The sequence below is a fragment of the Urocitellus parryii genome, chromosome 6 (assembly GCF_045843805.1).
Source record: "Urocitellus parryii isolate mUroPar1 chromosome 6, mUroPar1.hap1, whole genome shotgun sequence".
NCBI classification, from domain to species: domain Eukaryota; kingdom Metazoa; phylum Chordata; class Mammalia; order Rodentia; family Sciuridae; genus Urocitellus; species Urocitellus parryii.
The window spans coordinates 4,136,967-4,155,766 of NC_135536.1; the positions used below are offsets into that span (position 1 = coordinate 4,136,967).

Below are 18,800 nucleotides of genomic sequence, written 5' to 3' on the forward strand. Positions count from 1 at the left end.
GTTCACCTATTTTAGACTTGAAACTAAGTAGAGGGTCTAACTGGGCAAGAAAAAGGCTCTCCTTTCAGAGCCTATTAGTGGGAGCCAGGGCTGCAGCTGTCAGCTGAAGCACAGCTCCAGCCATTCCTGCGCCTTTAAGCCCTTTAGTAGTCACAGTACAGAGAAATGGGTCCCATTAATCTCAACATTATATTTTATTTAACCCAACATATCAAGATGTAATCATTTCAACACATGATCAATAATAAAAATCAGGAGTGAAAAGAAAAAAATCATGAATGGATGTCGCACCCCCCTTTACACACTGAGCCTTGGAGCGATGCTGTCTTTACACCTGATCCTGGGCCCCTTTCAAGTGCTCGTGTCTCATGGGGCTTCATGCTGCTGTGGGGATAAGCATAGGGTGCTGGGCTCTCTGTAAAACACCGTGTTTTGTGGGAAATGAACCAAAATAGGTAACATTCTGATTTCTTTCCAAGCTTCTGCACATAAGTGTCTGGGGGCCTGCTGCTTGGCTTCTGGCAAACTCTAACATCAAAATGGCAACTGATGACTTAATTGAGCCTTGAATGACACGGGCACTGACAAGCCATGTGCACAGTGAACAGTGTGCAGCAGGGTTCACCCTAGCCACTCCTTTCACCTGTGAGCTTCTAGTGCTGGCTGTCTTCAGGAACTGTCTCACAGGTCAAAGGGGACTGGAGCTGCAGTCCTCAAGTCCATTAGGACATCCTGTCGACACTATGTCAGGGAGCACAGTGGCACAAGGCTCCTCAGACCCAAGCAGGTGCTCAGTGGGCGGCTCTTGAGGCTGTGTATGTTCCCAACTTAGTGGTCAGAGGCCCTCTTTGGATTAGAGGTGATCACAATGTTTATTCCCACAGTGGAAAAGAAGCCATCGGGCTGTGGGTATTATCAGACGTGTACCTGGCAGAGCCCTGGCCTGATGTCCTGAGTGGGGGTGGGGTTAGTACCCTGTTATGAAGAACTGAAAGGGAACATCTCTGGGCCAGAGCAGAAGCCAGAGGGGGAAAGGGAAAGCAGTGGCCAGATATTACTGCAAAGATTTTGGTTTTGCTCAAGTTAATATAATTTGATCACTAAGACCTATAGATAAAATGTTTCCTGAAAGATTACCAAAATTTGGGGCTCAGCAGTAGAGTGCTTGCCTAGCATGTGTGGGGCGCTGGATTCGATCCTCAGCACCACATAAAAATAAAAACAAATAAAAATAAAGGTATTAAAAAAAAGATTACCAAAATTTAACTTATAAGTTTGGCTTAAACAGAAGGCCCTGATGTATATATCATGTTACCTACTAAAATCACACACATTTCTTTCTTTCTTTTTTTTTTTGGTACTGGAGAATGAACTCAGGGGCCACATCCCAGCCCTTTTCATTTTTTATTTTGAAACAGGATCTCGTTAAGTTGCCCAGGTTGGCCTTGAACTTGTGATCCTCCTGCCTTAGCCTCCTGAGTGGCTGGACCCACCTGGCTATGACTCTCATTTCTTAAGCAAATCTGCAGTGGGCGCTTCCCTGCTGAGCTCAGTGCTCAGGGCACTGTTACCTGACGAGCCTCCTCGGTCACTGTCTTTCTCAGCATCTGCACATCTTCAAACAGAGGCCCATCTGTCTCCATGGCAACTGGCAAGCTCACGGTGCTGGCTTGACTATACACTGCGTACTGCAATGCAAAGTGTGGAGTCACTCTCTGTTAGGCACTGGGTTCTGTGCTCCAGGGTCTCAATTGACAGGAGACATGTCTTCGCTGTTGCCCTCCCCCTGGGCCCTGGTGCCTGCTGCACACCACAAAGCTGTTCAACCTCCTGTAGTCCAGGCCATGGGTGGCCTCCTGCTGGACCCAAGGTCACTTCCACACCCATCCTGGGTCTCTTATGTCTGATGGACAGCCAGCCCACACCCAGCCTACAGTCTCTGTCACTGATTTCATAAGGGCCACCACAGAGGGGCAGAGAGGCTGTTCCAGCAGACACCTCCCCCACCTCCTGTCTGTGCACAGTCTGCTGACCTCAGTCCTCCTCCCTGCACGCACAACTGCAGGGGACCTCAACCCATCTCCCTTCCACCCACTTTGTTGGCTTTTCCTAAGTTTAGCTTAGACCTTCTCCCCCAGTGTCTTTCTTGCTACCAAAACAAACACAGCCTCCTTTGCACTGCCAACCTGCCATGGAGCTGCGGGAGGGCTGGTGCTCCAAGTAAGGACCCAGTGCTGGGGGCCCCTCAGCTCAGCTGCAGGCCCCGACTCCCTCCCCTACCCTCCTGTGTTCTGTGGGGGGCTGAGCAGGTGGAACTGCTGGCAGCTGCCCCTAGTGGTACCCAGCCTGTGGGTCTGGTGTTCCCGGCCAGAGGCTGTGGAAACACGGCTGATTAGCATGTGGCATCTACTCTCCCTGTGAGGCAGAGAGAGGGGAGAGGGGAGTCTGTGTCTGCAGCAGGCGGGTCCAGGCTCAGGCTTCCCTGGAGCTGAGGCAATGGGTGACATGAATGCTGGAGGGACTGAGGTGGGAAGGGACACAGTAGCTTGTTCATGGTCTCAGGAGGCAGAGGGAAGTATGCTTGACCTCAGACCACTGTCCATCCAGGCCCCAGACTCTAGCCTGGAGCTGCTGGTACCAGGGCTACCAGCTGCCTCTTGGATGCCATCCCACGTCTGGCTTCACCTTACAGGGGCTCTTTGTGGCACGAAGTACCAACAGTTATCCCCTGGAGCCTCCCCCCCCAGTTTCTGTGACACAGTCCTTCCTTCCTGGCTTCTCTCCTCCCTCTGAGGCCCGTCTTAGGTCCCCCTTCTCTGCCTATTCCTTGGATGACAGTCGCTTACCATTTCTAAGGATCTCATACCCCATGGCCTTCAGTCCTCCTTGTCCATCCATGGTCTAGTCCTCTCAAGTATGGGCCCCTTGGCTGTCCACGTCTCTCCAACAGTCTTTGAAAATTGGCAGCTACCTTGCTAGAGCCACACCCTGGGCTCAGATTCTTTCTTCTACTACCAATGAGTCCCTGGTCCGCTCAGTGCCCCCTGCCCCTCATGTCACCTGCTCTGCCATGAGTACCCTTTCTATACATTCCTCCAAGTTCCTCTCTGGGCCTGCTTCCTCCTGGCACTCTGTTCCTGCTGTCACCAGAGAAGCTTCCAAAACTACAATTCTGCCTGGGTCACTCAGTCTGTCCTGGCCCTTTCACATTCTGTACAATTTTGGGGGGATGAAGTTCAACTTCTGTTCCTTTCCCAGCTTCACCTGGCCCCTCCCCATAACTGATACGCCATGGGTGCCAATGCAAGTGGGTCCCTTACTTGCCCTGTGATTGCTCCTGGTGCCCTGGGCCCGCAGCTGTGGCCTGTCCACACCTGCCTTGTTTCTTTCAGGGTTTCTTTGAAGATGTCAACTATCTCTGGCACATCACTCAAAAGTGTGTAAGCTGTGTCCAACTGGCTCCCTTAATGGACCACAGCCTCCATGACACCAGGGCTGTGTCCTGCTCTCAGCTCCATCTACCTGGGAATTCCCACCTTGTCTTCAAGGGGTTCATCATTTAGGTGGGGAGACGGAGAAGCAGAAACCACTGAAGCAGTCATGAGATGTGCCAGGGACTGTTTTTAAACCAACCTTTCAATATTTGGCTTCTCTGAGAAAACAGCCAGTGCTTTCTGTGGAACGTGCCAGCAACCAGTGCTCAGCACAGGCTCTCGCCCTCCTGGCATCAGATGGAAAGGAGCTCAGGGACACTGCACAAGGCTTGCAGCACACCAGACACCACAGTGTGTGGTGGCTCACAGGGAGTGCTGACCTCCACACACGACCTACTGGAGCCTCTATGAGCAGAGGTGCCAGCCCAGACGCTCGCACGGCCACACCTGAAGTACACAGAAGTACTCTCTTCATATACACGGTTCCCACCAAAGCCAGGGATGTGAGTGGTTAGAAGGCACTGACCTCTCTTGGGGCTTAGGAGAAGCACATTTAAATTAGAAGTCTTCAGCATTTTAGGATTTCAAAAGTTAAATCATGTGTGACGTTAAGAAACCCTAGTGAAGCTACCACAACTGCTAAGACAACGGGATAAAACTCTGGAGGTGCAACAGCTCCAAAGCCCTGTCAGCCAGGTGCTCCATGTTGCCTGAGGGGACAAGATCCTGGTTTGTGAAACATGGAGGTGAGCACCAGGGAGAGCCAGCAGATTGTGAATGACACGATCTACCTTCGGAAAGTGAAGCCAGCAAACCAACTCTCACCAAGGCAGATCGAGAAGGAAATCGAGCTAACACCCAACCATCTTTCTTAGAGAAATAAGACACATACTGTATCATTCACCAGACTCTACCGCTCCGCGAGGCAGGTAGTGACCCACGTTTAGGAAGGCTTTCTCTCAGGGGATGAAAAGTGAGTTCTGAGGCTGCATTTTCAGTTCTGATGTTTAGCTCATGAAGTATTTTCCACTTGGAGACAGTATCATGGAGCTAAGGCATGCACGTGGGACTCATGATGGGTCACACAGAGATGGGGGGTGAGGATGGAGGAACAGGGAGATCACCAGAGTGCTAAGGCCAAACTCGGCACTGTTAGTGATTGTCACAGTGTCAACAGGAACCAAGGAAATAAGCAAGCCACCAGAGCAAACTGGGGAAGGGAATGCTGAGGCCTCCCCTGCAGCAGCACAGCTCAGCAGAGCACACAGGCCACCAGCCACAGGATCTTCATTTGCAACACAAAAGTTTTATGCATCTTGTTCAATGGGTTATTTCTATATTCCAGGTAAAGCAAAGCAAAACAAACAAACAACAACAAAACAACCAGATGCTCTGATTCATACATATTTTGCAAGTTTTTCAAGGCTGCTGATTTGGATGGTGTGAACACCTGTCCACATTCCTTCAGCCTGGGCCCTTCAGAACAAATTGAGGCTCCCAGGGCATACACCAGGCAGGGTTGAGCCACCTAAAGTTGCCCCAGACTTACTGAATTTCACTTGGAACATAAACTCTATTTACTAAAGCAGATAACTACAGTTATCTACCTCAGTTAAGTTTCTCACAGTAGTCTCAAAAGAGCATTTTTCTCTGTAAGAACGTGGATAAAATACTTTTAGAAAAATGCTGGCTACTGGTTTAGGTAGAATCAAGGACACATGACTGAGAATGTCATTCAGTTTCCCATGGTTTGCTGTCTCTTGATTACAGTTTTATCAAAGGGAATATAGGTCAACTTGTTTTTATATAGGTAAAATACCTATTGAAAACTTTATATTCCTGTATCAAATGTCAAGAGTTAAAAACGTACATCCCAATTTAGATAATGATCATGTATCTTCCTCACCAAAAGAAATACACTGTTTAATAAGGTATTTTCTTTGGGGAATTGAGATGGCCTAGGAGTTCCTAGTGATTTTCATTAAGTGGCACTGTTACACAGAAAAGCAGAGGGCAAGGGGGACCATTTACAGCCACCTCTTGCCAATTACTTAGACTAGTGCACGCCAAACCCAAAGGCAATGATTGTGAGCACCTCCAGGACCACAGCAGCCCTGGAGCCCACCCAGGGGCCGATGCTGCAGGAGATGATGCTGGACTGGGGGGTTCCGAAGACACCAGCGCATGGCTCCTGGCTGGGGTAAGAGGAGGGTTAGTGCTAAAAGGCAGAATTTGGTTAATTTTTAACAACAAAATACCAAGCTTATAGAAATCTATTTCAGGAAAGAGGACATCATCTTCCCACTGTATCTATTTCAATTCAATTTTCTTACTTCTAGAATTAATTTAATATTAAAAAGAAAGGGAAACATGGTTGAGCTATTGCACATAAGACATATGAGAAAACAAACCACATCCTGGAGTAGAGGCTGTATCCTGATTTTCTTTTTACCACAGTATGTTTCATAAGATTGATATCTTCTTTTAAAAGTAGAAAAATGTCATTTCTGTGGTAAAACGTTATGGGGAAAAATAAGTACTTGTACAAGAGGAGGGTCATGAAGGTGAAAATTATTCCTTTATTGCAGACACTTCCACATACAATGTCGGTGAGAGCCAATTCCCATGCCCGGCCACGCCCCTAAGGCATTCAAGCAACACCCTTGACATTTTCATGTTACTCTCTTTTTTAGTACCTGGGGATTCGCTTTGGCTAGATTTTCTATTTTAACCCATGCTTCTTCTCGCTCTTTCATTTTTAGCTTCTCTCTGAAAAATAGTAAAACATTATTTGTATTAGAGATGGTTGATACTGAAGATGACACACAGGAGGGAAAGCAGGGAGAGAGCCGTGACACCGCTGTTTCTTCTTGTTACTTTGGGTCTTAGTCCACACTCTTCACAGTGCTTCTCAAGAGGTGCATAATGTGAACAATGAAATTAAAAACTGGCTTGAGATTTAGAAGATTAAACAATAAAAAATGCTAAAAATTTAATAAGTCTGAGAATTTAAATTCTTCACTCATTCAAGTGTGATATTTGCATTCTTGGGGTCAGGTGCTTCTTCAGAGGACCTAGACTACTCTAATGAGGAGCTTACTCATTCACTGAGAACCAGACTCCATCACAGATTGGAAGGAAGCAAGCTGGCAAGAGTCGGCATTCCAGGACTGATGGGTCACCAGGGAATAGTCCTGGGAGCCAGGAGACCTGGCTTCTTGTCTGATTTTGCTGTTAAGAATCATAAGACCTTCTGGAAGACAATGAATTTGTCTACTTTTTTTTTTTTAAATGCAGAAAAATGAGGGGCTGGGGATGTGGCTCAAGCGGTAGCGCACTCGCCTGGCATGCGTGAGGCCCGGGTTCGATCCTCAGCACCACATACCAACAAAGATGTTGTGTCCGCCGAGAACTAAAAATAAATATTAAAAAAAAAAATGCAGAAAAATGTACTAGGAGGAGCTTGAAGGCCTCTTTCAGAGTACTGATTCCCTGAAGGGAGGATGTGCCACTAGAGAAGCCATGATGCTTAGAAACTCCCTACCTGCATGCAACCTCAGCCCTCAGATAAGGAGGAGCACAGGCTGGAAGGCTGGAAGAGGGTCACTGTGCCTCCTTATGGCCTGGTGCCTTTATTTTGCTGTCATCTCACATACATTATACTTCACTTTTTTTGTATTTTGTTCTCTTTTACTTTCTTTACGCAAAATATAAATTTTATCACAGCAATGATTTCATTTGTTGTATTCACGGCCGTATTGTTAGAAACTAAAACAGAGTCTGCAGTACATGTTACACTCACACATTTGTCTAAAGAATGAATAAGCCACACAGACATTTTGAAATTTGAATTACAGAAATTCAAAGTTTATCTACCCTAGCCAGTTTTAAGTGCCAAGCAAAGTATAAAATCTGCCAACAGTCTGCACTCGACTCTGAAGAGTGACTTTCAATTACTAACCAACCACATGATTTTGAGCTTGGCCTAGGGATAGAGCACCTTGTCACTCAGGCTGTCCCTGGGCAGATGTGAGCTCTGAAGTTCTCAAAGGCATAAAAGCAGAACCCTAACTTTGTCAAGGACAGAAGGTTCCTGAGGATGCCCATGTTATGGAGATAATTAGAAAAAGCTATGCTGAAGTGTGGGTTCCTGCTCTCTCATAAACCCTTCAGGATGCGATTCTAATTCCTGCCTTATAAGCATGACAAATGACTACACCTGACAGCCACCCCAAATGCTAGATTCCTGATCACATAAACACTCTCATCTGCAAAGATGACTGACTAACCACAGAAGGGAGGACGGCCAACTTTTTAACCTGTATTCCTTGAAAATAACTCACCTTAACTAACTTTTAGTTTGCTTTCCACATATGAGAGGACCAGTACAGATCTAAAGCTAAGAACGACTTTTTTAGAATGGAACAATGGTGGAGGCTTATTCAGTATTATTCCAGAACTTTGGAAACAGCAACTTGCAAAAGGAACAACTTACTTCAGTTTCTCTGCTTTAAACTGTTGTGTGCAGTCATCAAACAATTTTTGGTTCATTTCCATGAAGAGTTTCAGGGCATTGTATATCAAGCCATGTATCGTCCTGCAGAGAAGATTACACAGTGAGACGCAACACTGGACCTTTTGGTCATTCTCCCCCACTTTCCTCTTTCAGACTTCTCAGGCTATTGTGGACTTCAACAGTCCCACTCCCATCTTCCCAATCCTCAACAGGGGAGGCCTGTGGTCTGACTCCCATCTGTCCTGGGGTCAGCTACTCAGTAGAGGAGCCCCCACACAGGCCACTCAGCTCACCACCTGGCCACCAGCAGCCAAAGCCATCTTGCTTGGAAACTGATTTAAAAATATTGAAACCCCAACAAACATAATGAAGACAATATGAAACAGAAGTAAACATCTTATTGTCTATAAATGTCAGTTTCCTTTCAATCTTATTCATTGAGGATAATTTTAACGATGCCAGGAGCTGGGGTGTGGCTCAGTGGTACAGCACTTCCCTAAGCATGTATGAGGTCCTGGGTTTAATTTCAGGTACTGCAACCCTGCCCCCAAATAACAATAAATAAAACAAAAAGAAACCTCAAAGTCAACAAATAAAAAAGAAAACCAAAAATAATGTGGAAGCAGACCATAAAAGTGCTCGATCAAAGCTTAGCTCTCTGGCCTGTTGCACATGGAGGAGGAGGGGCCCAGCTGTCGCTGAATCTATGCAGAGCCCTGAGAAGAGCAAGGAAATTGCCCAGCAGAGCACCACTGACCCACAGTTGTGAGCAGCAATAAAATAGCAAACAAAATGAAGAGGACTGAGTGCCAAACCATAACCACTTTTTAATCTTCATAATGAAACTCCTTTATCTTAGAAAGTGCTTCCTTCTTTTTAAAAGCAGGAGTGAGCCACCAGCTGTGCTCTGGCGTCATGCTGCACACATGTGCAGGAGTACGGCCAGACTGGGGCTCTGCCATCACCGGCTGTGCTCAGTAAAAACCCTAAGTGCTTCAAAACAAAGGTCACTGGAAGTCACTATCCTGCTGGACAATGAGGGATGCTGCCACCCCAGGGGCTTGGGAAGCTGAGACAGGAAGGTCTCAAGTCTGAGACTAGCTTCAGTGACTCAGTGAGTCCTGTTTCAAAATAAAAATGAAAAGGGCTGGCGATGTGACGAGTGATAAAGTGGGGAAAATACCCCTGGGTTCAACACTACAACTCCCATGACAGGAGGCCCGCACCTGGCAAACCTGCAACTGCAAAGCTAGGGCCACATGCACTGGAGGCCTGTTCATGCCAGGCATTTTATGTATATTGGCTTTAGAAAGTCTTCAAGCAGGCAAAGGGGGCCACAAAACAAAGCACTTAATATATACAGGCATTACCTTAAACAGCAAAACAATGTGGTGAGTGTCAGTATTTTCTCTATTTTTCAGTTGAGGAAACGTGGCTGGGAAGACCTAGAGGTTCACCTTGCCCAGGTGGAGCTTGCTCTGACCTGCCTGCTCTCTGCTCACCACCTGGATGGCCCCTGCTGCCCCAGAGTGTCAGGCAGAAAACACAGAGCAAGCCTGCTGCCCTGGGCTTACTCTGGGAAAGAAGCCATGTGGCCTGCAGCCTCAAGTGGGCAGGACAGAGCTCCGCAGAGGGTTGGCCATGGGAAGTAGGAACACTACATGGCAGACACTGCAGGTCAGGAGACCACTCTGGAGCCAGGGAGCTGCTGACCAGCTTTAGGACTACTGGATCGTGTGCGGAAGTTGGCTTTTCTGTCTACAGGACAAGCAGGAATCTAGCTATCACAGCTCTGCCCTTATTGCTTTAAATTCTTTCTTTCTTTCTTTTTCCTTTTTTTTTTTTTTTTTTTTGTACTGGGGATTGAACCCAGGTGTACAGCTTGAAACTGTCTGTATCCCAGGCCCTTTCAATTTTTGACATAGGGTCTCACTACATTGCCCAGGCTGGCCTTGAATTTGTGATCCTCTTGCCTCAGTCTGCTGAGTGGCTGGGATTATAGCAGTACACTTGAGTCACTGGGATTACAGGTGTGTGCCACTGTGCCTGGCCCTGATTTAAATTCTAATTTATGATAACACACAAAGAAAAAAAGATGGAAAAAGAAAAACTCTGGTACCCACATTTATTTGAATAACATGAATATTAAGTTCAGAATTAATCCTAATGCAGCACCCACATGGATAGTTTCCTTTTAAGGTCTCAGAAGGCTGTCACTGGGAGACTCCATTTCTTCACTTTCATTAAGTGAAAAGATGAAGGAGAGAAGTAGATATTCTCAGTTCCTCAGGTGTGTTAAAGATGCCTGCTCTTCCCTCTGGCCCTCCAGGCAGCGACCACAGCAGGATGGCTCCCGGTCTCACAGAGGGGCTCCAGGGGGTCTGTCAGCAGGTTGGCCCCTGTGCTTCTTACAGCACTGAGCCCAAGCTCTGCGGTGACCTTCAACTCCCCTGGGGGCACTCAGGAAATGTGTGGAAGGTGCTGCTACTGAAACCAGCAGGGTGCAGACACAGGGTCCTCTGTCTTGGCTTGAAATAGGAGTAAGGAAGCAAAACAAAAGCCAATGCAGACACTCTACATGTGTAACTTAAAAACCTCAAAGAAATCAACATAATTTTAAGCTGATATTAAAATTTGGATTTATATTCTAATTGCAGTAACAGAAAAACATAAACATTTAAAAATATGCAGGAAAGAGAGAGAGCCCATTCTTTCTTACTTGTTCCAGTGGGTCTTTGAGTTGCGGTACAAGGATGGAAACATGATGGGCAGAATCTTTGCTGCATTATCACTAATTAAACTCATAATGTATTCATTATTCCAGTAATACAGTGCTCGCTCTGCCACCTGGAAGACAGGATGTGTTAGTGTCCTTGGTGTTCATGCTCCAGCACAGGAGGCAAATATCCTCACTGTTAACCTATAAACAGGATAATGAGTTACAATGCATCAGAGAATTAATTATTTCAAAATATTCTAGACTGTAACTTTAAAGAGCCTACAACAATGGGGCAGCAGATAATTTCTTATTATGAAGAAATGAAGAACGTCGTCATTCACCTCTCTATTTATTCAATTTATGCTAGATATTAGGTTAGATGCTCAGGATACAAAGCAAATAAGTTCATTCTACTCATCCATCCATCAATCACCCATCCACCTATCTATCTCTCCATCCACCCACCAACATCATTAGTTGCTAGTATGTGACATGTATTCAGCTTGAGCATACGGCAGTGGATGAAGGCAGGCAGAAATGCTTGACTCTGCAGAGCTTACGTTCTGGAGGGGGACAGACAAAAGACAGTGATTATTTGACTTGCTAGAAATGATGAGTCATGGAGAAAGGCAGCAGGGAAGGGCAGGAGTGTGGGTTGTGGGTGGGACTTCAGCATGGAGAAGGTGACATGTGAGCCAGGCCCTGGGGGAGGACAGGTCCTAATAGTGAGGAGGAAGGAGTAGGGGAGGAACTGGCAAGGGGGACAGGGAGCTAAGACCCCAAAGCAGCATTTCAGAGCCCACACTCTGGTGAGAAGGAAGCTGTGGGAGGGCCCATTATTATTATTTAGTAATATTCATTACTAAAAACTTCCAACACACAAAGCTGTATGAGCACCCACATCCCTCCACCTAGGACTGTGGCTGTGCACCTCGGCCCTCCTTGCTGTCCGGCTGTAGCTGACAGCCACACCCATGCACATTCTGCAGAACCATCTGAGTCAGAGTGTGTGGAAGCCACCAGGACACGTGGCCCATGCCTGACTTGGCATGTGCTTCCCTAGGTAGAGTCGACCCGCCTCCATAACTACTTCCCAACATCACATCTCAGTGTGCAGATCTGGCAGCAGTCCTCAGAAGCTCAGAGCAAAGCAGAGATGGCATTTCTGTCACCAGAAACCTAGAGATTCTGAGTTCATGTGTGGTGGTGCAGACAGAGGCTGAGGGTATGGTGGGTGAGGCCTGTGGAGGGCTCAAGAATCATGGGTGATTTCTCAGAGAAAGCCAGGTGGGTGAGCTTTTCAGAATCGGGGTGAATATGATGAAGGGGAGGGAAAGGTGTTTGAGAACAGAGAGCATTAATTTATAAAGGAATCAGGATAGCATCAGTAGCTTCTAGGATCATTCCTATTTAAGAGTTGGATACTTTGAGTTTTAAAAAACACCCATACATCCATAAGTATATTTGTGGTAATATTTTAAGTCTAAATTTGAAAGTAGAAGTTTGAGATACTTAATGGCTTGAATTTTGAATTATTCTTCAGTTTTTAACATCAGCAATTTATTATTATTATTAGTAGTAATAGTAGTACCAGGGATGGAACCCAGGACCATCGCCATGTTAGGCAAGTGCTCTGCTCTTCTTTCTTTCTTTCTTTCTTTTTGGTACTGGGGAGTGAACTCGCGGGCACTTGACCACTGAGCCACATTGCTAGCCCTATTTTGTATTTTTATTTAGAGACAGGGTCTCACTGAGTTGTTTACCACCTCATTGTTGCTGAGGCTGGCTTCAAACTCGAGATCCTCCTGCCTCAGCCTCCTGAGCCACTGAGATTACAGGTGTGTGCCACTGTGCCCAGCTTCTTCTTTATTTTGAGACAGGGACTCACTGAGTTGCCTAGCAATCCTCCTGCCTCAGCCTCCTGAGTTGTTGGGATTACAGGTGTGCACTTCCACTCCTGACTAGAAACATTATTATTAATTTTTTAAGTGTAAAGGGAGACATATGATGTCAGAAATAAACTTACAGGGAAAGAGAATTTCAGACTTGGAGATTCTGAACATCACATCATCTATCACTACTGATCAGTCAGCTGTGGAAACAAGGTCAGGTGGTCTGGGGGACTTGGAGCTGGATGACACTTTCACAGAGAAGCTGCTTTTCATAGCTCTTATTGAGAAAAATGCTTTCAGTGGTGAGGACAAGGTTCTAGGATATAGTTTTTAGAAATAAAGTTTTTCCACCTTATTTTTGAAGTATGATTAAAGTAAAAACTTGAATTTTACCTTAAAATTATATGAGAAGCAAACCACAGTTATATACTGGAATGTTTTATTTCCAAAAGTAACATTCTGAAATCATCTAATTATCTTTCTCCCAAACCTACATACCTGGAAGTGTGGGCTGGAAACGCACTTGGCTAACTGCCGGAAGAGAGGCTCCATGATCTTCACAAACTCTGAGGGTTCAATGACATCTAAAATTTCTTCTAATTCATTTAAGAACATTACTTCTTTTGGACTGTGGGTCTTTGGCCAGTATTTGAGAAGTGCCATTACCACCTATAAAAGAAATGACATGGGAAGTGACGCCCCTAAGCTGCCACACCTGGGCAGGCAGAGTCTCTGTCTAGTCAGGGGCCCCCACTGCAGAGCAGCACAGAGGTGGTGTTGGCCTCTGGGGGGATGATCAGACTCAGTAATTCACACGTAGTATTTTATAATTTGATAAACAGGCCTAATTTTACTTCAGACTCACAGTTTTAATTTATGTGACCCACTCTCTGATCAACCACCATCTCAGTAAGTCAGTTCCTTTAATTAAAAAAAAAAAAAAAGACACAAAACAAAAAACAAAACCTGCTAGCAGTTAGGAGAATTCTGTCAAAGACTAGAGGAGACCTTGCAGAGCATATGCCTTCATCTGTGCATTCTGGGGTGGAAGTGGCCAGATATGAAACTATTGCCAACATGTCCAGGCATGTGCAATCCACTTCTCACATTAACTGAACACTTGATGTATTTATGCACACCCACACATGTATGCATGTGGAACAGTTTGTAACTGTGTTAAAAAGCATCAAGAAGAGGGCAGTGAACCAAGCAGATGCCAACTCACCCACGGTGCGGTGGCAGACCTGGGCAGGGTCCTCACTGGCTCCACTGCATGCCTGTGGGCCCTCAGCCAGCAGGAGCATGTGGCAGTAGCCCCACCCAATCAGACCACAGGGGTTCCTGATTTGTGGATGTTGTTCCTCGATCAAGTCAGACAGCTAGAAAGGGATTCTGCAGGGGAAGCTTTTCTTCCTTCTCACTTCTTCTCCTTCTCTCCCTTCCTTTCTGGGTACTGGAAATTGAACCCAGGGGCACTCTATCACTGAGCTACAATCCAGATTCTTTTTTTATATTTTCAGATAGGGTCTTGCTAAGTTGCCCAGGTTGGCCTTGAACTTGTAATCCTCCTAGATCCTCCTGCCCTAGCCTCCTGAGTTCCTGGGATTACAGGAGTGCCCCACAGTGCACACCTAGAATAATTCTGTGTGATGCTTTTAGTATTTGGGTTCCTGGGTAATTGTTTATAATATTATGTTTCATGAAACTCCAGCCTTTATTTAAAAAAGTGCTCTTTGTATTGAGGTTATAGCTTAGTGGCAGAGTGCTTGCCTGGCATGCACAAGGCCCTGGTCCCAGCCCCAGTACTTAAAAAAAAAAGTGTTCCTGGTTTTGAAGTCTGACATAAAAATTCACAACAACAAAACTGTCTTAAAGGAATTATTTCTAAAAGTGCATCATTTAATCATTTACCTTCTACTTGTAGCTCAAAATTGTTTAGTAGACATTTATTAACTACCTATTCTGCATGCTGGAATTATTGTTACGAAGACGCTGATTACAAATCACTTCATAAGCCTTTATGTCTGCCAATGGAATATTATAATGAGAAATATATTAATTTTTGAGTTACACAAAACAACTGATTTAGCTATTTATTTCACTGGAAAAGGTATTACTTGTACAATCAGTTTCACGCACTGGACTTATTCCTCCTGCTTCTCGAAACCCCTGTGACCAGTACTCAGCCATCTCTGCTGCTCCTGAACATGGTGGGATTTTGTAGAGGAGGTATTCTGCTCAGGGACTGCTAATCCTGGGCAAAAGGCTATTTGCCTACAGTTCTGGGCACTGAGCTTCCTTGGAAACCCAATGGACTACCTGCCCTCTGGAGGGTGAGCATGGCTCTGGGCATGGCCTCAAGCCCTAGGAAGCTCCCTGTCCTGGTGCACTCAGGCAAAAGAGCTGCACCAGGCGTGTAGTAAAACTCGATTAGCCGAGAGGTAGGTGGGTGAAAACAGGCATAATACTTGTCTGTAAACACTCTAATGAGCCTTTATTCTTACAACGATAAATAGGTTTAATGTGCCCAGAAGCTTGTGAGCATGGCCTACCATGTGAAATGAAATAACATTAACTGTAGGTTACAAACAGGACAAATCTCCTTTATAAAATTATAGTATTCGAGTGGACCATACTTCGAAAAAGTATTCTTGAGCCTGGAAAGGTAGCTCCAGGTACTCAAGTGGAGGCACACCTTCAGAGTCCACGACTGGACTTCATTCCTGGTTAGTTTCTACTGTTGAAGTCAGACACAATGGCCTTCGTATTTTCCTAAATCATTAATTTCAAAGGAAGAAATTCATTGAGGTGAGGGTCTGAATGTTTTTAATATATAGAAAATCAAATCTGCTTCACGTAGGCAGGAGAGTACTGTTATATTATCTGTGCAGCAGAATTAAGAAACGAAGTGGTCCTGGGTGGACATGCCAGGGACTGGGTCTGTGGCTTGTCTGTGCTGATGCTGAGCCAGAGCTCAGCATGACAGCTTAGAAGCGAGGCCACATGGCTCCTGCCTTCTTCAAGACTATGGCAGTCAAGCTCTCGCTCTGCCACGTGTCATGTGCTTGATTACTTCCTATATAAGTGGGAATTAAAGTCATTTACAAACTTCATCAGCTTACACCAACTCCCAGGTGGGAGGGGATAGGGTGGAGCCTGCACACTGAGCTCCAGAGGCCAGGGCTTCAGGCGACAGCTGGCTGGCAGGCAGAGTGCTGTGGGAGGTGACGAGTGGGAGAAGTTTCAGGCTGTAGTAAATGGGGTGAGACATTTGGTGAGTTCTTTAGCCATTAAAGAGTATGAGAAACTGACATGCATTCTGCTGTCATATAACAAATTAGAATAAAAAAAAAAAGCACATTTTAAGGATATAAAATGGAAATCATTTTCATCTCTTCCTACTCCCATGGATTACCACTAAGGGACAAGCTTTGCTTGATAAGAGTATGTGTCACTCAACAACCACTTACTAGCTGTATTCTGAAGATCTTTTCAAAAGCATATAAAAGAGTGAACTGTGAATTTCCCTCTTTCCTACTAAGGTGTATGCTATGGTAAAGACTGTTTTCAAAGCACAGTTAAAAAAAGAGTATGAGAAAAGTGTACAAAGAAAAATCACAATACTTTGTGTACTTTTTCCTCTCCTATATCTTTCTTTTCCTTTGGTTTGAATAGAAGAATGGGGTGGGGGGCTGAGGATGTGGCTCAAGCGGTAGTGCGCTTGCCTGGCGTGCGTGCGGCCAGAGTTCGATCCTCAGCACCACATACAAACAAAGATGTTGTGTCCGCCGAGAACTAAAAAAAAAAAAAAAAGAATGGGATGGGGCTGGTGGAACTTCTTTGCATGTTACTTTCTTCAGGAAAAGCATCAAATAGATGGGGGATTAGGGCATATAACCAGGGGGGAAAATACTATAGCCCCCTGCCACCCACCAGTGGGTGGTGCTGTGTGACCAAACCCACAGCCTTGGTACACACTAGGCAGGTGCTCTACCCACTTTTTTTTTTTTTTTTATTAATAACACTTTCTTTTTTCTCTTCTCTACCTAAACATGATTGTAGTCCAGTGAAGAGGATAAAAATAACATCCTCACAGAAAATTTGACTAAGAATCTTAACCATGCTTCTTCTAAAGTCTGATATGATTTGGCATATTCCTTGTGGTCTTCCTGAACCTCATTTAGAGGAGAGGCAGAGGTATCTGGAGATCAGGGGAGGAGAGGGCCAGGACAGGGCACCCGTGAGGGCTGCTGGCAGGTCTGGCATGCAGCACTGCAGCCTGTTGCCTCTGAAATCTGCAGAATGAGAGCTTTTCCTGAATTTCATGGGAGAGCTGGGGTTGGGGGTGAATTACATATAGAATTTAATAACGTGGAGGCAGTGACCAAAAGTCAGTGTAACTTGGGAATTTGTGAAGAATTTCTCACTCATTTTTATTAGAAAAACTATAATCTCACAAGGAAACTGTGAAGAATAGCTAATAGGACTAAGGACTCAGGAATTGTAGTATCTACCTTTTCAATTCTAACAGAAGCTTTTTAGAAAAAGAGGACTCAAATATTTAAACTGGCACCTGATGCTCCTTTTTTGGCTCTTCAATAAGGAATAACAACTTGGTTTTTAAAAAGTGCAATGCATTTGAAACAGACATTTCTCCAGAGATGGCTGAGGAATATGAAAAGACAGCCCAAGCCATTAGTTGGTGGAGGAGCACCAACCAAAGTCACAACAGGCGCCACCTCTCATCCACCAGGATGGCTGGGGTGACAATTAAAAACAAAAAGAAGGGGGCTGGGATGTGGCTCAGTGGTAGAGTGCTTGCTTAGCATGCATGAGGCACCACAAACAACAAATAAAATAAAGATCCATCAACAACTAAAAATTAAAAACAAAAGAAAACAAAAAACAAAAAGGAAAGCAAGCACTGATGAGCACGCGGAGCACCTGCATCCCTGCCATGCTATTTTCCACAGCTGCTACCCCAAGGGCAAAACGGGGTAGCCTCAGAAAAACAGACAGTCCCCAGGTAATCAGCAGTCCCACCCTAGGAGCCCACCCAGAGGAACTGAAAGCAGGGCTGGAGCAGACAGTCGACACCCTGTTCACGCAGCATCATTCACGACAGCCAGAGGAAGGGCCACCAGTGTCCACTGATGGGTAGATGGGGAGTAAAGTGTGGTCTGAGCAGACAATAGAGCACTATGCGGCCACAACAAGGAGCAATGTTCTACAACATGGGTGAAGCCTGTGAGGCACTGCACCATGGGAGAGGAGGAGTACAGCAGGCTCCACTCTCCTGAGAAACCCGAGCAGTCAGCTTCAGGAGAGACTGATTCAGGGTGCTGGGAGAGGGGTGGGAAGTCATCATGGATCAGGGACAGAGTTCCTGTTTGGTAGCATGGCAAAGTTTTGGAAACAGACTGGTGGTGGTTGCATAATACTTGCTGACACTGAACTGTACACTTCAAGTAGTTGAAAAGACAACATTTTATGTTCCAGATGTATATCTTTTACCACAATAAAAAAATCAGTATTGTAATATACCAAAAATCTTTGTACACTTTAAATGGTGGAATTGTATGGTATGTGAATTATATCTTAAAAAAGCTGTTTCAAATCCTGAAACTATCATTTGACACGCCTGATTCTGTTAATTTTGGCTACAATAGCCTTTTTTATTTTTTAATGAAGATAAAATGCCAAGAAAATTAGAAATCCAAAACTGAATGGCATCCATCTAGTTTTGAGTTGTAATTCAAAGCTCATAGAACAGCTATACCCTAACTTGGAAAGAATCTTCAGGATAATACAACCTCTTGTATAAAACAAGCATTTCACACTCTCACTAAGCCACCTCCAACTGGAGTCGGGACATGCTGTAGGTCTGCACTGATGTGAAGGCCTGAGCATGCACGGCTGGGGGCTGTAGCTGCTCCGTGCTCTGCTCTCACAGGTGTGAAGCACAGCGTGGGCAGGGCAAGCTCATCACAGTAAAGGACCTCGCAGCGAAAACAACCGCACTCTGAAAACCTGTCAAGCTCAAATGAGACCAGCTTGTAGGTTACTAGAGTGAATTAATCCACATGCTGGTGAGGCGGGGGTGCTTCAAGGGGAGGAGGAGAGCAGGCAAGGTGGTCGGGCCTGAGAGAGCACACTTACTGGTTCAGTGAGGGTGCTGTCCTTCTCTAAAAACTGCACGACGCAGTACGCCAGCTGAAAAGGGATGGGAGAGAGTGAGC

General features: G+C 45.5%; 1 protein-coding gene across 11 annotated transcripts in view; it reads right to left on the minus strand.

The window, feature by feature from the left end:
• The window catches only part of Ppp2r5c (protein phosphatase 2 regulatory subunit B'gamma), a 136,115-nt gene that overhangs the window by 6,034 nt on the left and 111,281 nt on the right, over window positions 1-18,800 (minus strand). For 7 of the 11 annotated variants that reach the window (XM_026413792.2, XM_026413793.2, XM_026413791.2 and 4 more), the window contains 6 exons: window positions 18,721-18,774; window positions 13,060-13,230; window positions 10,670-10,797; window positions 7,930-8,031; window positions 6,131-6,203; window positions 1,572-1,688 (listed from right to left, as the gene is read on the minus strand). In XM_026413792.2, coding sequence (XP_026269577.1) covers window positions 1,572-1,688; window positions 6,131-6,203; window positions 7,930-8,031; window positions 10,670-10,797; window positions 13,060-13,230; window positions 18,721-18,774 — 645 coding nt within the window. Of the gene's footprint in view, window positions 1-974; window positions 976-1,556; window positions 1,689-6,130; window positions 6,204-7,929; window positions 8,032-10,669; window positions 10,798-13,059; window positions 13,231-18,720; window positions 18,775-18,800 lie in introns of those variants that run through there. The other 4 variants (XM_026413795.2, XM_077800102.1, XM_077800104.1 and 1 more) reach the window with 3 other exon arrangements.